Source organism: Phacochoerus africanus, chromosome X (genome assembly GCF_016906955.1).
Source record: "Phacochoerus africanus isolate WHEZ1 chromosome X, ROS_Pafr_v1, whole genome shotgun sequence".
Classification (NCBI taxonomy): domain Eukaryota; kingdom Metazoa; phylum Chordata; class Mammalia; order Artiodactyla; family Suidae; genus Phacochoerus; species Phacochoerus africanus.
Genome location: NC_062560.1, coordinates 124517230 through 124536171, shown reverse-complemented (window position 1 = coordinate 124536171; position 18942 = coordinate 124517230). Strand labels below are relative to the sequence as shown.

The 18942-nt window shown below is 37.4% G+C and overlaps 1 protein-coding gene across 1 annotated transcript in view; it reads right to left on the bottom strand.

Annotated features, from left to right (window-relative positions):
- Nucleotides 1–18942, bottom strand: part of FMR1NB (FMR1 neighbor) — a 146496-nt gene that overhangs the window by 101813 nt on the left and 25741 nt on the right. The window contains exon 5 of the mRNA XM_047764270.1: nt 13375–13523. Within this exon, the coding sequence (XP_047620226.1) occupies nt 13375–13523 (149 nt within the window). The remainder of the gene's footprint in view (nt 1–13374; nt 13524–18942) is intronic.

The window sequence follows — 18942 nt, the reverse complement described above, 5'->3', positions numbered from 1 at the left end:
TAGGTCATCAAGCAAATAGGTATCTGGACTATATTCCCTCAGTTTCCCCAAAAAGATTTTTTTCATTGATTTACTTATTTCTTGGCCACGCCCATGGCACGTGGACATTCTTGGGCCAGGGATCGAACCCACCCCATAGCTGTAACCAGAGCCGCAGCAGGGACAACACCTGATCTTTAAACTGCTGAACCATGAGGGGATTTTAGTTATTGACTTATTATTTGATAGTTTGGCTGCATTTTTAAAAGGGTATGCGAAGAAAATATTCAGTCAAAGGTTTGTTGTGTCACTGGTAAACATATACTAAAAAAAACCACTGTCCAGTACGTCACTCACTGTTGCAATATAAATAAGATGCCACACAATACATTTGTTTTAATACTCTTTCTGGAGTATAGATACAAACAAGAGAGCCAACTTATTTGCCTTTTTTGCTTGGGAACCAGAAAGCTCAGAGCTAAACTCTGTGCTTTGTTTAATAGAGAAGTCATTCTATGTTCCTAGTAGTTGTCTCATTTCTTCTAAATAGTTATCTCATTTCTTCTAAACAATCTGTCTTTTTTAAGTTTGTACATTTATTTTTCTTGTTCCAATTCAGGTCTTTTAATATTATAAACAAATTCAAATGTATACAGGGTATAATTTATAAGTTAATTAATTGGTTTTCTTTGGCTTTGGTCTGTTCGAGATGAATGACAGAATTGATTGTACTGAGCAACAACAATTATATTCAGCATATGAAGGTCTCAGAGGACTGTGCCAACATACACTCCCTTTATATAATTATTTATTCAGATTACATTCTCATTAAAAAATCCAAACAACAGTAAAGTATATAAAGTAGAAAATATAAGTCCCTTGCACTGCAATACTACTCTCTCCTTCACAACATAAGTAAACCACTTTAAGCAAACTAGTGAATGATCTCCTAGACCTTACTTTCCGAACATATAAAAGCAAATATATATTTCAAACTAGAATCATATTTTACATATTCTTCTGCACCTTGCTCTGTTTCTCTTACAATTCAGTTTGGATACATTTTCATGTCTATATTTATGAATCTATGTCATAATTTTGAATAGCTACATATAGTCCATCATCCGGATGGCATGATTTATTTCAGCGGTTCTTTACCTAACATAAGCTCTTCTAGCCAACAATATGGCATGACATGGTGTTTCCACTGGGGATACATGAAGGGGGAAGTTAGAAGTTCCTTCCTAAAGACATGACTGTTTTACTATTTAGTCTCTTGTATGCAGTCACAATGCTCACAGTCCCTCAATAAGAAATCCTCAAATACTAATGAAACTGAGAGTGAAAAATGGTAAGAAGTCAGTAAATGATACTTTAAACCAACTACGTACTGCCAATGCATCTTAAACAAGCATTTTATTTTCCCTTAACAGATTCTAAATATGACCCATTATCCATACTACCCATATAGCCAGATCAAGGTGCTTAGCAGGGATTTTCTTTTACAATCAAGACATTATGAAAGTTTTTTAAGGTAGCTATCTACCAAATTGTTTTCAATTTCACAGAAAAGAAGGCTCACTCTTTGGTTAGTGAATCAAAAAGAGAAGAGATGTTGTGTGGCTTGGCTCTCTCATTGCAAGCTGCTCACATTGCAATGTGTAGAAACCTCGTCCTGATCTAAACCAGGAACTCTTGGAGGAAAACAAGAGGCACAGGTAACACTCATAGGAGACTAGAAGCTTTTTGTAATCACAAGAAGCTTAGTTCATGTTATTCTAAAAAATTAAACTCTTCTGCTGTATGTTTATAAAGAGAAAGTTTTATATGGCTAGCATCTCCATTGAGCAATATACCATTTTTCTTTGGAGAGTAATAAAATAAAACAGAGGCAAATGACTGATTCTGTTTTTTAGGGAACTGCTTTATGTGACCACAAATATTTCACTAAATACTTTTTATCTTGGTGTGTGGGAAGGAGGAGTGGTGTAGTCAAGAGGCACATGTAAGTGTCACATGTACACCTAAGTCATCTGACTTCCATTCATACACATTCATTCATTCCTACATCAATCCATGTAATATACAGTTCACTAAACCCAAACACTTTCAGAGAACTTATTAAAGAAAAATGGCTTAAGCTACTACCAACTCTGATGTGGTTAAGACATCAACCTCCACCATTTTCTTGAGCCCCTCAAACTTCTCAGTTTTGGGGCTAATAACTGACTACTCTGAGACATGGTGAAAGTTGTGTGTATACTCACCAGAAAAAATGCTCATTTACACAACATTTTAGATACATTTCAGGAGTTTTGTGGAGCAAATTTAACAAAATGGTATTTATTTCAACAAAAGCAATCCATAGAATGATACAGCCAAATGGCATTTTGTCTTAATACTTTTGTATAACTTTTCCTATAAATGCATTCACTGATGAAAAGCAAAAGCAATCCTTTGTTGGATCTCGCATCCTGCTTTTCAAATCAGAAAATAAGGTCACCTTATAAAAGGCCGCAAAGAAGCACATTTCAAGAGTGTCCCTCTACTGCCATCTTGTGGATTTCTGTTGATAAAACAGTAAAAAGCTACAAGAGTTTTTTTCCCTTCTAATTTTTTTTTCTTTCTTTGGAAGTTCCCCGGCTAGGGGTCCAAATCAAATCGGAGCTCCAGCTGCTGGCCTACACCACAGCCACAGCAACAACCCAGGATCCAAGCTGTATCTGCAACCTACACCACAGCTTGCGGCAACACTGGATGCTTAACCCATTGAGCAAAGCCTGGGATTAAAACCTGTGTCCTCGTGGATACTATGTCAGGTTCTTAACCCACTGAGCCACAACAGGGAACTCCCCTTCTAATTTTCAACACACATACACCCCTCATCTATGTTAAAATCTTGCTACACCCTCTTTCTCTCTATATACACCAAAACACCCATTTTTTAAAAAATCACAGAAAAGTAGACTGTTTTTAAAATGACATTCTACCATGAAATATTTCAGGATGCATTTCCCCCTATTTAACTACAATATCAGCACACCTTAAAAAATTCACCATAAATTCAACATCAAGCACCCACTCCATACTAAAATTTCTTCTATTGTCCCCAAGATGTCCTTTATTGATTCTATTTTTCCAATCTGGGATCCACTCAAGATTCACTCAGAGCACCTGGCTGTTTGTCTCTTTAGTCTCCTGCAATCCAGAACAATCTCCCTGACCCCCCTCTGCTCTTCACAACATCAAATCCTCTGAAGAATACAGGTCAGTTGTCCATTATGCTGTGCATTTTAGGACTGTCTATTTCCTTGTAATAAGAGTAAGGTCAAACATTTCCAGCAAGAACATCATATAAATGACATTGTGTACCTACCACTGAGTCATGCTGGAAGCACAGTGTCAAACCACTACTGCCATTTCCAAGCTTGACCACTCGGTTATAGTGGTGATCACCAGACTTTTCCATTGTAAGAGCACATAATTCCCTTTACTAAAAGTAATCTGTGGAGTGATAATTTGAAACTTATTTCCAATAACATTTTACTCAGTCATAGTTGCATCAACTGATCATCCTTACCCAAACCATTTATTACCTTGGGGGTTATAAACCAGCAATTTTCAAATAATATTATTCTACATTTAGTAGCTGGCATTCTTCTATAAAAAATAAAAACAAAACCAGAGTTTTCCTTTTTCTCCTCTCCTCTTTTATATTATCACCATGGATTAACAGACTTTTCTTAACTCAATGTGTTATAAACCATTAGCATCATTATGATTTTTGATGTTCAAATTATTCCAGACTTAGCCATTGGGTGTTCCCTCAAGTTAGCTCCTATGTCCTTATGACATGTTCTCTTCATTCTCTGTCCATTTTCTTCTTTCTGATAGAGCAAGATAGCCAGGCTCATCTTATACTTGTACTTTACTTGAAATCAGCAATTTCTTCAAGGAAATCTGATTCATCTTAGTAGGAAATGAGGTACAGAAACAAAAATCTGGGTGCTAGGTGTGCTCACTGATACTGGAGAGTTATTGCTCCTATATCCTTTTGATCAATGTATAGAGATAAGGGGAAACACACAAACATGTTATGAGTTCGGAAGACTTCTAACTATGATGGAGTAGCTTGGTGGCAGTCCAATAATCTAACAAGAAAAACTTATAAACTCATGCTTTTAAAAATATGTGTTGTGAAGGAATTAGGGGGCTACTGAGTCAGCCAGAACTTAAGAGATGAGATCCAGAAAGAATGAAAGCTCATTAAGATGAGCCTTTCTGCACACTGCTTTTCCATCAGGATATTTTGGCATAGAGCATAAGACAGAAGCCAGCAGATTAGCTTTGGGTCACCACATGAGGTGGGGAGACTAAAATGAAGTTTGGAGCTGCCAAGGCAGCTGATGGATCAAGATCCTAAAGAGGTAGGAGGACACTGAATAGAATGTAACATGTGTAACCAGTTTTCTTTTAGAGGCACTAACACCACATGTTGTACAGAGAATAAGGCTAAGAAGTCAGGTAGAAAGCATCAGCAAAGCAGAGCAAGTCTGTGACATGATCACAGTGCTAGGGAGGGAAAAACTGGAGTTTATAATTTACCAGGTAGGAGGAGCCCTAGCAAAAACTCTGATTCTTAGTTGGAACTCCTATAGGGCTACATCCTAGAAGTGGGGGTTAACCAGAGGTAAAGCTGGACATGTAAAGATTGCAAACTAGTCTTGAGACAGCAAAGTCTCTACTGAATCAAAGTGATCTGATCCTCTGCTGCCTGCCACAGGAAAAGGGCAGTCCTCTTTGAAGGAAGATAACATGATCAGGAGCCGCTACAATTTTTCTTATAGAATGTTGAGCATTTATGTGTCTTATATGTGTCTTATAAATACACAAGACGAGAAAAAAGAGAGAGGATAGAAACAGAAACAGGTGGTATTGGAGTTACCAGACACAGACTTTGAAATAACTGTGATGAACAGGTTCATGAAAATAGATGGAAACAGAGAGATTTTCACCAGGGAACTAGAAAATGTAATGAAAAGTCACATGTAAAGTCTGGAACAGAAAATAAAATGGTTAAAATTAAGAATTCAACATAGGGGTTTAACAGTAGATTTGACAAAGTGAAAACATGATCAGTACACTAAGAGATAGGTCAGTAGATAGAAAAAAGAATGGAGAGCAAAAAGAATAGAAATTCCTGAAAAGAATATAAGAGATATATGAGGTACAGTAGGAAAGTCTAACACAAGTGTAGTTGGGAGACCCAGGAAAAAAAGTGAATGGAAGTGGACAAATTCCTTGAGAAACACAACTCAATAAATTAACTGACAGTAGAAGAAAGAGTCCTATATCGATGAAAGACACAAAACTTGTTATTAAAAACCTCCCAATGAAGTAAAACTCTAGGCCTAAATGACTCCACTAATAAATTATTTCAAACACTTGAAGAAGAAATAACATTGATGTCACACAAATACTTCCAGAGATCAGAAAAAAGGAAAGAACATTCCAAGAAGATAAAATAACATAGTAAAAAGGGCAGGAAGAAACCTTGGGAGGTGACGGATATGTCTATGGTCTTGATGGTTTCACAGGTACATATGTATCCCCAAATTCAGCAAGTTGTATACATTAAATATGTACAGATTTTTTACATGTCAATTATACCTCAAGAAAATGGTTTTAAAAAGAAATGAAAATTGTGTGTGTAAACGAACAGTGTGTGGAGATCTAATCCAGTGATATTTAACAATGATAATACAACTGAACCAAGTGGAGTTTATGGGAAAATCAAGTAGTGTAATTTACTATATTGGGAAGAAGAAAAGGGAGAAAAGTATATGATCACTTCAACAGATGTAGAAAAGATATTTGATAAGACTGAACTCATAACTGTGGTTTAAAAAAAAAAACTCAGAGTTCCCGTCAAGCGCAGTGGTTAACGAATTCAACTATGAACCATGAGGTTGTGGATTCAATCCCTGGCCTTGCTCAGTGGGTTAAGGATCCGGCATTGCCGTGAGCTGTGGTGTAGGTTGCAGACACGGCTCGGATCCTGCGTTGCTGTGGCTCTGTTGTAGGCCGGCAGCTACAGCTCTGATTCGACCCCTAGCCTGGGAACCTCCATATGCTGCAGGAACAGCCCTAGAAAAGGAAAAAAAAAAAAAAAAAAACTCTTAGCAAGCTTGAAAGAAAAGGAAACTTCCTTAATCTGAATAAACAGTAACTACAAAAATTACTATTATTATTTTTTAAAATTTCCCAAGATCAGGAATAAGACAATTATATCTGCTTGCAACACTTCTACTTAACACTGTACTAGAGAGCTTAGCCAGTTTAATCAAGAAAAAGATAAAAATCTAAAAGACATAAGGATTAAAAATGAAATAAAAACTATCATTTACATATGACATGACTGCATACATAAGAAATCCAAAGGAGTCTCCCAAAGCAACAGAAATAAAAGCAAAAATAAACCAATGGGACCTAATAAAACTGACAAGCTGTTTCACAACAAAGTAAGCCAAAAAAAACCACACACACACACAAAAAGACAATTTACAGTATGGGAGAAAATAGTTTCAAATGATGCAACTGACAAGGGCCTAATCTCTAAAATAGACAAACAACTCATACAACCCAACAACAAAAATGCTAACAACCCAATTGAAAAATGGGCAAAAGACCTGAATAGACACTTCTCCAAAAAAGATATACAGATGGCCAACAAGCACATGAAACAATGCTCAACATCCCTGATTATTAGAGAAATGCAAATCAAAACTGCCACAAGATACCACCTCACACCAGTCAGAATGGCCATCATTCATAAGTCCACAAATAACAAATGCTGGAGGGGGTGTGGAGAAAAGGGAACCCTCCTGCACTGTTGGTGGGAATGTAAACTGGTACAGCCACTTTGGAGAACAGTTTGGAGGTACCTTAGAAAACTATACATAGAACTACCATGTGACCCAGCAATCCCACTCTTGGGCATATATCCAGACAAAACTGTCCTTGAAAAAGACACGTGCACCCGCATCTTCATTGCAGCACTATTCACAATAGCCAGGACATGGAAACAACCAACATGTCCATCAACAGATGATTGGGTTAGGAAGATGTGGTATATATACACCATGGAATACTACTCATCCATAAAAAAGAATGACATAATGTCATTTGCAGCAACATGGATGGAACTAGAGACTCTCATCCTGAGTGAAGTAAATAAGAAAGAGAAAGACAAATACCATAGGTATCACTTATATCTGGCATCTAATATATGGCACAAATGAACCTTTCCACAGAAAAGAAACTCATGGACTTGGAGAATAGACTTGTGGTTACCCGGGGGAGGGAGAGAGAGTGGGATGGACGGGGAGTCTGGGGTTCATAGATGCAAACTATTGCCTTTGGAATGGATTAGCAATGAGATCCTGCTGCATAGTACTGGGAACTATGTCTAGTCACTTATGATGGAGCATGATAATGTGAGAAAAAAGAATGTATATATGTATGTGTGACTGGGTCACCATGCTGTCCAGTAGAAAAAAAATTGTATTGAGGAAATAACAATAAAAAAGTTCTGAACTCATAGGGAGTTGCAAAGAGAATAAAGAAGGTCCCACATAAACTTCACCCAGTTTCTCCCAATAGTTAAATCTCACATAGCTTAAGTACAATACCTAAAACTAACATAACCATGTAAATCAATTATATTTCAGTAAAAACAAACCCCAGAAATTGACATTGGTACAATGTATGTGTGTGTAGTGCAATGTCATTTTAACACATCTCCTTCTGCTCTACTACCTCTAGTTTTAAAGCAGCCACCTTCATCAGTTTAAGTTCAGGCTCTGCATCAGAGGTACTTCTCACTTAAGTACTATCTTTTCCTTTGAATAGACATGTTAGTGGCTTGAGCGAAATAAATCTGTGACTGTTAAGGTTTGCATGTTAGTGACACACTTATGAGCTACCCACCTATCTCTTGCAAGACTTGATCACTGTGTCTGACACGACTTAGTAGTGCATTAGGCACTGGTATTGGACATGGCACTCTGAACAACCTTATTTCCTTCCCACTCTTGTGAGGGTCCCTTTGGCTTTTAATCTTTAACAATAACAAGCCCTCAACTGCTTCGACTTTTCATCTATGGTCCAGCATTTATCTTTAATTGTTCTACTGCAACTCTATGCTCATATCCTTTTCCCTTACACTACCCTTTTAGTGATAATCTCTGTCACTGTACCCAGCAACCCAGATTCTTTTCTGTTAAACAGAGAGCATTTGCAGATTGCAGATGTTCCTTTCTATTGCTTTCAGAGTACTATGCTTATCTTCTTCATTGACTGCAGCAGCTTTTGCTAAAAATCTCAATCTTATAGTCTAAAGTTTCTTTACGGAGTTGTCTTATTACTTATTTCTACCCAGAGGACTTTTTTGGTTGTTCTTTTTCGTTTAGTTTTTCCTGAATACAGTTCTTAAAATTTAGAGAAGCGGTATTAGATTCTTATGGAATAGCTTTAAAAGCAACCACTTGTTTTATTGAACTCTGATGATCATTTGTTGTACGGCCAACTTTTCTCTAAGATGCCAGTTCACCTTGGAAGTGCCTGTTCATCATAGTAAAAGTGAAGAACTTCACAAAAACACCTTTTTCTAATCCAATCATCTAATACATGTCTTATTTTTGAGTCTTTACTATGTGCCAGACACTGTCCTAGGCACTTGGGATGCATCGTTGAATAAAATACATAAAAAGCTCTGCCCTCGGAGAACTTATATTCTGGCAGGGAAAGGCAAATGATAAACAATAAGCATAATAAATGACTAAATTATACAGTATGTTCACAGGTGATAAATGCTATGGAAAAAACAGACCAGGGTAAGATGGGATAAGGAGAGCAAGTTGAAACTTCCTTACACCCCCAGCCTTTATACTCAATGTTTCATCTAGTCTCCTATCTTGAAAAAATTATTCCTCACATCTTGTACCACCAATCAATTATGACACAATTATTTCTCTGATTCCCTTCACAGCCAAATTTTTTCAACAAATTGTCTACACTCACTGCTTTCACATTTCACTTCCTAGTTAATTTGTAACTCAAAGTTATCTAATTTCTTTCTTTCTTTCTTTCTTTTTTTTCTTGTCTTTTTAGGGCTTCACCTGTGCCACATGGAGATTCCTAGGCTGGGGGTTGAAGGCTGAATTGGAGCTATAGCTGCTGGCCTACACCACAGCCACAGCAATGCCAGATCCAAGCGACGTCTGCAACCTACACCACAGCTCACGGCAATGCCAAATCCTTAACCCACTGAGCGAGGCCAGGGATCCAACCTGCGACCTCATGGATACTAGTCAAATTCATTTCTGCTGAGCCAGGACAGGAACTCCCAAAAGTTATCTAATTTCTGCTCCTACCTCTTCACTTAAACTGCTACTGTAAAAGTCACTAATGACTTCCATGTTATCAAATCCAATGGAAATGAATGCAAATTTTTTTTTTGTCTTTTTTGTCTTTTTGCTATTTCTTGGGGCCGCTCCCACGGCATATGGAGGTTCCCAGGCTAGGGGTCGAAACGGAGCTGTAGCCACCGGCCTACGCCAGAGCCACAGCAACGCGGGATCCGAGCCGTGTCTGCAACCTACACCACAGCTCACGGCAACGCCGGATCGTTAACCCACTGAGCAAGGGCAGGGACCGAACCCGCAACCTCATGGTTCCTAGTCAGATTCGTTAACCACTGCGCCACGATGGGAACTCCTTGCAAATTTTGATACTGTTGACCACTCTTCCTTCCTGAAACATGCCACCACCTATATTGTTCTTTCCTACTTATGCTCCTACTTCTCAGTCTCTGCTGACAGCTACACTACTCTGACCACCCTCTAAATGCTTGCGATGCATGCGTTCCTCTGGATTCTATTCCAGTCCCTTCTTTTTTTTCTTATTCTTTCTGGTTGGACTCTATCATTCACTGTGATTTCAATTATTATGTATATATTGATGACTCTCAACTTTTATATCCAGCCAGACCTTTCTCCTGAATTCCAGAACCATTTATCTGTCTACTATTCATATGTACCTGGATGGCCCATAGGCACTTAAACAGCCCATCTAAAAATGACTCCTCTTCCCCTGCCAAACCTGCCTGTCTTCTCATTGACCCAGCTCAGTGAATAGCACCACCATCTTTCTAGCTGACTCATCATTTTGAAACCTGAATTTCATACTCTCCTTTCAGCACTCTCATTTCTTCTCCCACACACATTAATCATCAAGTCTGATTGATGCTATATGCTAAACAGCTCTCAAATCTATTTCTATCCACAAGTGCCACTACCCTAGCCCAGGGTACTATATTTTCTCATCCACATTAATACAACAGCTTCATAAGTGGTTCCCTTGACCCCAGTTGTTGCACACTCCCAATTGTCCACACATTAGTCAGAGTGACCTCTAAGGATCTAGATCTAACCGTATCATTTCTTTGCTTAAAACCCTTCATTTGATTCCCTTCTGTCCATAGGATAAAACCCAACTCTTTAGTGTAGGTTATAAATTCCTCTGAATTAACATCTAAGTTAAAACTGCTGCGAACCTGAACTATCTGCAGTGTTCCAAATACTCCATGCACTTTGGGCTTCATACCTGAAACACTCCTTCCACCCCACAGTGACTGTGTGGCAAATGCCTGTTGATCCTTCTTACTTTTCATTTTATGTCTCTTCCTGAAGTCTGGTCTAGTGCCCCTGCCATCTGCTCCCATAGAAGTTGGTATTCTACTCCTCCAATCACAGCCCTATCATTATTTCTTTATTTGGTTTCCTCACAAGCTGGATGGTGAGCTCCATGAAGGAAAGGCCAAGTCTGTCTTGCTCATGACTGACTGTATTCTTTGTAGACCAGAGTTAGGGGTTAAGTCAATGTTCATTGAATGAATAAGCAACAAGCCCAGGTAAACTTGAGCCCCACACATTTCAAAGAGGAAAGTGAATCATAAAAAAGTGTAACTTTTTTTTAAGAGGTCAATTTTATGTATATCACATAACACAATTGTTTTCTTTAAAACATAAAGAAAACGTAAGAGAATAATAGTGTTCAGCTCTGGGTAACAGATTATGGTTGATTTTTTCCCTTTCTTCTACATAACCTTTTAACCAAATGTTCTATAATGAGTGTGTCTTATGGTGGAAAAAAATAATTCCATAAATTATAAACGACTAAGAACCCTAATATAAAATATTTTTATCTCTTTTCCTCAAAACAAAGAGTGTCATACACAGTGATATGATTACTGGTTTTTTTCTGCCACTTTGCTGGAAGATGAATAACAACATGAAATCTCTGCCTTAATACCAATTGAAGTATATGTTGATAATATAACCCAAGTTGCAAAAATCACATCATTATATAGGACCTGAAATGCCAGCAGAGCTTTTCATATGGTTTTAAAATCCTATAGAAACTATTTTTTTTAATTTTTTATTTTTTGTCTTTTTAGGGCCGCACTCACGGCATATGGAGGTTCCCAGGCTAGGGGTCTAATCGGAGCTATAGCCGTCAGCCTACACCATAGCTCACAGCAATGCCAGATCCTTGACCCGCCGAGAAAAGCCAGGGATCGAACCCGCAACCTCATGGTTCCAGGTCAGATTTGTTTCCGCTGTGCCACAATGGGAACTCCCTGTGAAACTATTTTTAATAAGAAGAATTCGGATTCTGGTTTGATGCACAAAAACTGAACTATAACTTTATTTTATATTTGGAAATAAACATAAGAAAAATAACTTTCATCCTTCTAAAATGCTCCATCAGGTATAGATGACTGGGACAGTTTCCTCTGCTCTGAAAGGATTTGTGTTCTTCTCAATGGGAAAATAATGCTACAGGAGAAAAGTAAAGTAGAGTTAAACAACTTGAAAGAATTACTATACACACATCACACTTTGTTACAAATGGAACTGACTGCAACAAAGTTCTCAAATTCTATATGCTGAATGCTATCATTAACTTAGTTATTTTCAGTTTGCCAATGTATCATCTTATTACTGTGAGGCATACAGACAAAATACACTATAGCAAATACCATTACAGTGACAATTTATGAATAACAAAGATAATTTCCATGCCTCAAAGAATGGGCCACAGAAATCAAGCTTTGTTAGTCTAGTTATATCATATACATGCATATGTGCATGTGTGTGCATATATATATATGTATGCATGTACTGCATTAAACTTATACAAAGTAATATGTAGGTATATATAACAATTAAAATGAATTTTATACATTTATTGCCTAATATGAATAATATATCAATTATATATACATATATAATATCTTGTATAAGGATTTTCTTTTGTTTCTTCTGAGATCAGTCACTTTTCCTATTCATCTAGTCCAAATCTCTATTTTGCGGCTTCGTGAAGTGAGCCCAGAAAAGGTAAGGGATTTGCCCAAGCTCCCATTGTAGAGTAGAGCAGAACTGGGACTAAAGGCAGACTCTCCTGATGCTGTTTAATGGTCTATTAGTCCACTCCTCTCCTCTATAACTGAGACTAGAAATTTATACCTTAAATTTAAGTAATGTGCTGCAATTTTCAAAGTCTTTTCACATATGTTATATTAAGCTACACACAAAAAAAATCTCAGCTGATAGTATTAGGGAGCTGAAAGGTTAAGGTACTTGCTCACGGAAATGCCACTAGTTGATGGCCTGAGTCTCCTGACTTCAGGCCAGTATTCTACCCCTTGAAGTATACTTCTTTTCTCACAAACCATTTTATTCTTATTTGGCCCTTTGCAATTACTTTGGGAGGAGGATACACAGGCCAAGGCTAGGGGATCTATAAGCCTGTGCAAGTAAAGTGAGGCCCAGGTAGTCCCTGATGTGTGATTCCGGGATCATCTCTCTGAACCTCTTCTAATACTGCATTGTGTATGTTTAGGGAACACACAGCTGAAACTACAGCTAGGATCCAGAATTTGATCTCAGATCCATTAGACTCCTGTGGCCATGCTCCTTCCCCTGGATATGTCAATATGGTCAATGTATATGGAGAACCATGGCCATTATTATTTAGCAAGGGTATTTACCATAGAGCTTCAGAGTTAGGGTAGGCAGATTCCATATCTTTGTTTCTCTGAAGGGCTGAACTATATATACCAAATAACATGGCACCCAAATAACTTGGCATATTTCTTGTCCACCTTCCTCTCATCCAAATATCCCTAGTGACAGTATTTGCTTCAGAAGCTGATACTTCTGTGGTCCAAACATTTATGGGATAAAAAACAAAAAAGCATCAACTGAACCAAGATGATGATAACAAGAATCAAGTATTAAATACTTCAACTTTATATCCTATTGTTGTTACCTTTGGTCTCCTGCTCCTTTTCATCACCTAATCCTTCCTCATCCATTGCTGTCCCTAACATTTCAGCATCCCTCTTTAGTTTGTTTCTTCGTTTCTTCAAACCCTTTAAAATTCTGTTCATTTTCCTTCGTAAAGGGTTGGCCCATCTGCTGTAATATTAAAAGTTCAAAGTGAAACCTTATTTCTCAACAGTGATAGAAAATAATAATGGTGGGTTATAAGGAAAAGGCTATTTGCTCATATAGGTCTTTACACATTCCCATCTGACTGTTTAATTCACCAGATTTAATAACTATGATAGAAAGTATTACACTTAGGAAGAAAGTCAGAAAGAGAAAGACAAATTCCATATGATATCACTTACATGTAGAATCTAAAATATGGCACAAATGAACCCATCTACAGAACAGAAACAGACTTGTAGACATAGAGAACAGACTTGTGGTTGCCGAGGGGGAGGGAGTGGGATGGACTGGGAGCTTGGGGTTAGTAGGTGCAAACTATTATATTTAGAATAGACAGAAAATAAGGTCCTACTATATAGCATGGGGAACTATATCCAATCTCCTGGGATAGACTGTGCTAGAAAATCATATTTAAAAAGAATGTATATATATATATATATATATATATACATATATATACATATATATATATGTATGACTGGGTCGCTTTGCTGTACAGCAGAAATTGGCACAACATTGTAAATCAGCTATACTTTAATAAAAAAACAAAAAAAGAAAATGTTACACTTGGCTCACTCATATTTATTACTGTAACCATAATTATTACTCCATGTAGTGTCATTTTGATCACTGGCTCCTCTACAACATAAATGGCATCCTACTTTACTCTGCTGACATCAATGTTACCCCCCCCTCAAGACCTAACTTATATATTATTTATCCAGGTACCCTTCCCTTCCACCTCTAGCCTATAGGGATTCCTCCCTCCTATGAACTTCAAAACCAAATAGTAATAGTTCACATTACATGATCACCTACAATATTACAATTCTGCACTTATATTCACTATATCATTGGGTGGTCAATCCTAGACTTCCTTGCATTTGTATGGACAGTGGATGGAGGTAAGCACCTGAAAGCCTCTCATAGGCCAAGAACTCAAGAATTTGGCCAGGTGCTTTATATACTTTATCTTCACAATAACCCTATAAGGTGTAAATGATAAAACTGAGGTTCAAAGAGGTAGGATAACTCACCCTATAGTAGAAACTGCAAGAACTCAGAAGACAGACTGGAATCCTTGCTCTATCACTACGTAACCTTGAGCAAGAGGCCAAACCTCTCTGTCCTGAAGGTCACACAAGACAATGTATATGAAAACAAACTGGAAAAGGCCAAACATGCTGTTTTTATTTGTACCTTTTTTAATGGAATGTGACTTTCTATCTTGGAGACTTTTTTATATCTTATATTAGATTAGGTGTCCCTTGAGATCACAGAGCATGATCTGATTCACCTTTTTGCCCTTCACAACACCCAACAGAAGGCCTGGAATCCAGATATTCTTGAATCCATTAGAAGTTCTTGAATGACATAATAAGATAATGCTATTTTAGGAAGATAAGTCTGGCAGTGTAGTACAGGATGGATTAGAAAAACAATAGATTAGGAGTCCAAGTATATGCCCGAATTAGCCTGGCAAACATCCTTACTCACTCCCTCCTTCCTAAGGGCACAGCCATACATTCCTATCAAAGTGCCAGGAAACTTCTCCAGAACCTAACTCCTAGCCATCTTCCAAACCCCACTTGCAGCCCCATCCCAGTTATTGTCTCTCTTGTATGAGTTCTTCAGATTGGATATATCATCCTAATGTTCTACTCAGTTCCCAACACTGCCTTTGCATTTGAATGCTAGCTAGCCTTGGCTTATGGACTGAATCTTTGTGTGTCCCTAAAATTCATGTTGAAGCCCTAACTACCAGTGTGGCTGTATCTGAAAACAGGACCTCTAAGGAGTAATTAAGATTAAATGAGGTCATAAGGGTGGGGCCTTGACCAGGAAAATTAATGTCATCATAAAAACTAATTTTTTAGTTTTTTTAAACTAAAAACCAGACATCCTTCTTTTTCTCTCTTCCCCCTCTCACATACATCATAGAAAGGCCATGTGAGCGCACAGAGAGAACGTCACCATCTGCAAGCTGGGAAGAGAGCCCTTATAGAAACCAAATCAGCTGGCATCTTTATCAAGGATTTCTAACCTGCAAAACTACGAGAAAATAAATGTCTATTGTTTAAGCCAACTGAGCTGTGGTATTGTTATGACAGCCCTAAGAGACTAATACATCTTGATTCCCTTTTGCTCCTCTCCTGAAACCACTTACTTAGGACAGCAGCTGACAACATACAAGGCTTGGAACAAGCTGAGACTATAACATATGAGAAGAGGTAAATCCCAGATCATTCCAAAGGAAATTTTAAAAAAACAACAGAGAGACTAAAAGAATAGAATTAAAAATTAAGGATAAAGGACAGTAAATAGAGATGATTCCAAGGTTTCTAGCCTGAGAGACTAAAAGAATCAATGACAGAAATGAATAGGTGTCAAGGGGAGATGATTTGAGAGGAAAACAAGTTCAGTTTTGCACATGTTGCATTAAGTATATTTTGCACTAATAGGACATCTAATTCATGAGGGTAGTTGGAAATATAAAAGAGGTAGAAGTAAGGATTTTAGGGTGTAAATTTAAGAATCATTTATCCAGAGAAGCCCAGAATATTATGTTCAGAAAGGACTTTAGAAATTATCAAACTCAATTCTCTAATTTTATGAGAAAATCAATACCAAAGGAAGTCAAGTGCACTATAAAACTGGTAGTAAAGGCAGAACTAGAACAGATCATTTTTTGGCCACGCCCACAGCACAGGGATGTTGCTGGGACCAGGGGTCAAACCTGAGCCATAACAATACCACAGCAGTGACAGCACTAATTCCTCAACTGCCAGGCTACCCAGGAACTGCCAGAACACAGATCTTTTAAAATATTCTTTCTGCTACATATTTTAATATTCTCTGATAGTTGAGAATAAGGCCTTGGGAAACAACCAGAGCTGGGAAAACAAAGAAAAGCAAACTGAGCTGGATCAGAATGGTAAGGGAAACAATGAAATCCAAAGCAAAGTTCCGGGAACGGGGCAGTCAACAGTGTAGTATGTGACCAAAAAAGGTCAAGTTGGATGGGAATTGAAAAAAGGCCACTGCATTTTGCAATGAGGTTATTAGTTACTTGGCAACAAACTGTTCTTTTTAATAGTGCCTAATATTCCAGAATTCTCTAAAATTCTGCCCTTGGAGTCCTTGCAATAGGAACACCTCAGACATATAATCCACATATAATGAGATTCTCATTACTTCAGTAACTAAATTACCTTGAACAGGGTCCAAGAACAACTGGCTTCATGTAAATTTCAAATCTATACTGTTTTATGTTAAAGCAAGTTTCCAGTTTGCTCACAGTCTCATCTGATCATATTTTATCAAAGTTCTTAGAGCCCAGCCATACTTTTAAAGTTTATAGGCTTTACTTCCTTTCTCTGAATTCATATGTATATAATCCTAGGAACCGCAACCCTTTCAGCAGTTGGCTAATTACTGCATAAACCTTTTCAAAATAACATTACTAATTATATTGTACAGTATAATGAGACACACAAACATGGGGATTTGAAAATGTAAATGCCTACTTTTAAAATTCAATGGGTAATGATTTTTAGGCAATTTTTGACACATGTATTCCAGTTTTTTACCTCCCATTCTAAGAAAATAAGTGGTATTAAGACTATCTACATAATGAAAACCACATTATAATACAGAGAATCACTCAGCAGGATTTGTCTAAATGTAGAAATTTTCAGTAACAGCCATCTGGCAAGTAGCAATATTCAAAGTGTATGGTGGATATGCTATTTACATCATCTGTGTATCAGATGATCTACAATCTTAAAAAAAACATGGCATTTTATTAGTTGAAAGAAAACAAAATCTTGCCATTTTCAGACTGAGTTCTGAATTTTTCTTAATTCAAAGTTACAAATTCAATCTGATAGGAAGAAAAAGAACATGAAAATGCACTTCATCTGAGTTTAATAGGCATAGTATTACAATATTTGAATTTTCCACCTTACCAAAGCTATGTACACACTCAAGTATCATACCACTATATAATACACAGATATTTAACTGACATATGCATACAGATTAAACTTTATATAAAAACAGATAAACATTAGACGCTGAATTTTGCACTTGAAAATACTGTTACTGGCACTCTATTATGTATCAGGAATAATTTAGCCATCTTCTTCTCCTCTCTCCCCGTAGAGCCCCCTCCCCTACTTCCTTTTGTCCCAGTTTACCTGATATTTTCCTTCCTTCATCTCTATGTAAGTCTTAAGCCTACTAGTGACACTTAAACCTAATGAGGCTTCTGATTCCTATTAATGAGAATAAAAATAGATCTTACATAACCTTGAGGACATAATGAATTTCAAAATGCATCTTATATGCAAGTTTAATAAGGCTGTTAGTAGCAAATTCTTAGAAAGCTTTTCACTAATGCTCTCTGCTCCATTTGTATATGTGAACCAGTTTAAGCTGGCTTGAGTTCTCTGTGTACCTGGTTCACATCACACCTGAATTCAAGTCAAGCAGAAATAAACTGCAGATTCAGTTATAAATTATTAAAGGGGAAAGTTCAGCCAATTTTGTTTAGAAATGACAAGCATTTGAAGAGTCTATAGTAAAAAGACTCCATCTGGATGTAATGAATTCTGTGGGACAAGATTTGGGTTAGGTCCCCTCTGCACCTAACCCAAACCTTGTCCTCCTTTCAAAACTTAACTCAAATAGCACCTCCACCATGGAGCTCACCCTGCCTTCTCCCACTCAACCTGATACCCAAAACTTCAGAACTTTTATAAGTTATTGCCATCATTCATTTTAGTGCTTAATTATATTTCATCTTATATTGTTACTTAATATGGCATGCTTGGGATTTATTTTAAGGTAGATTTAAGCTCCTTAAAACTGGAATGTATCTCTTAGACATTTCTGTATCCTCCACAACATCTAGCACAACAAACCGTTACTGAGGATGGTCAATTGTAGAAAGCATGAATTAGGCACTAAAAGAATGAAATGCATTTGTCTCTGGAAAGTGATTAACCTCTTCATCTAAACTACTTTCATTTCTCCCTCGGACTCATATTGCTTCTCACTTTGCATCCCTTCCAACTCCTGCCAGCTGTTAGCTCCTTAGGTGACCTATAACTAACTAAAAGGCACTGTCCAAACTGCAGGACTTGAGGAATGTCAAAACATCATGTGCTTTGGTTTATGACTAAAGGCCAAGAAAGGAAAGCTACCATAGCCCTTTCCTGAAGGAATGTATATGTAATATACAGGAAAGGACCCAGCAGGAGGAGGAGCTTAAGAGTATCTTCCAATGCCTCAAGGGTTCTTCCAACAAAGAGGACCAGATCATATTACCGTAGATCTGCATTTGGCTTTGGGCCCCTCTGATTTAGACAAACAACTGTGT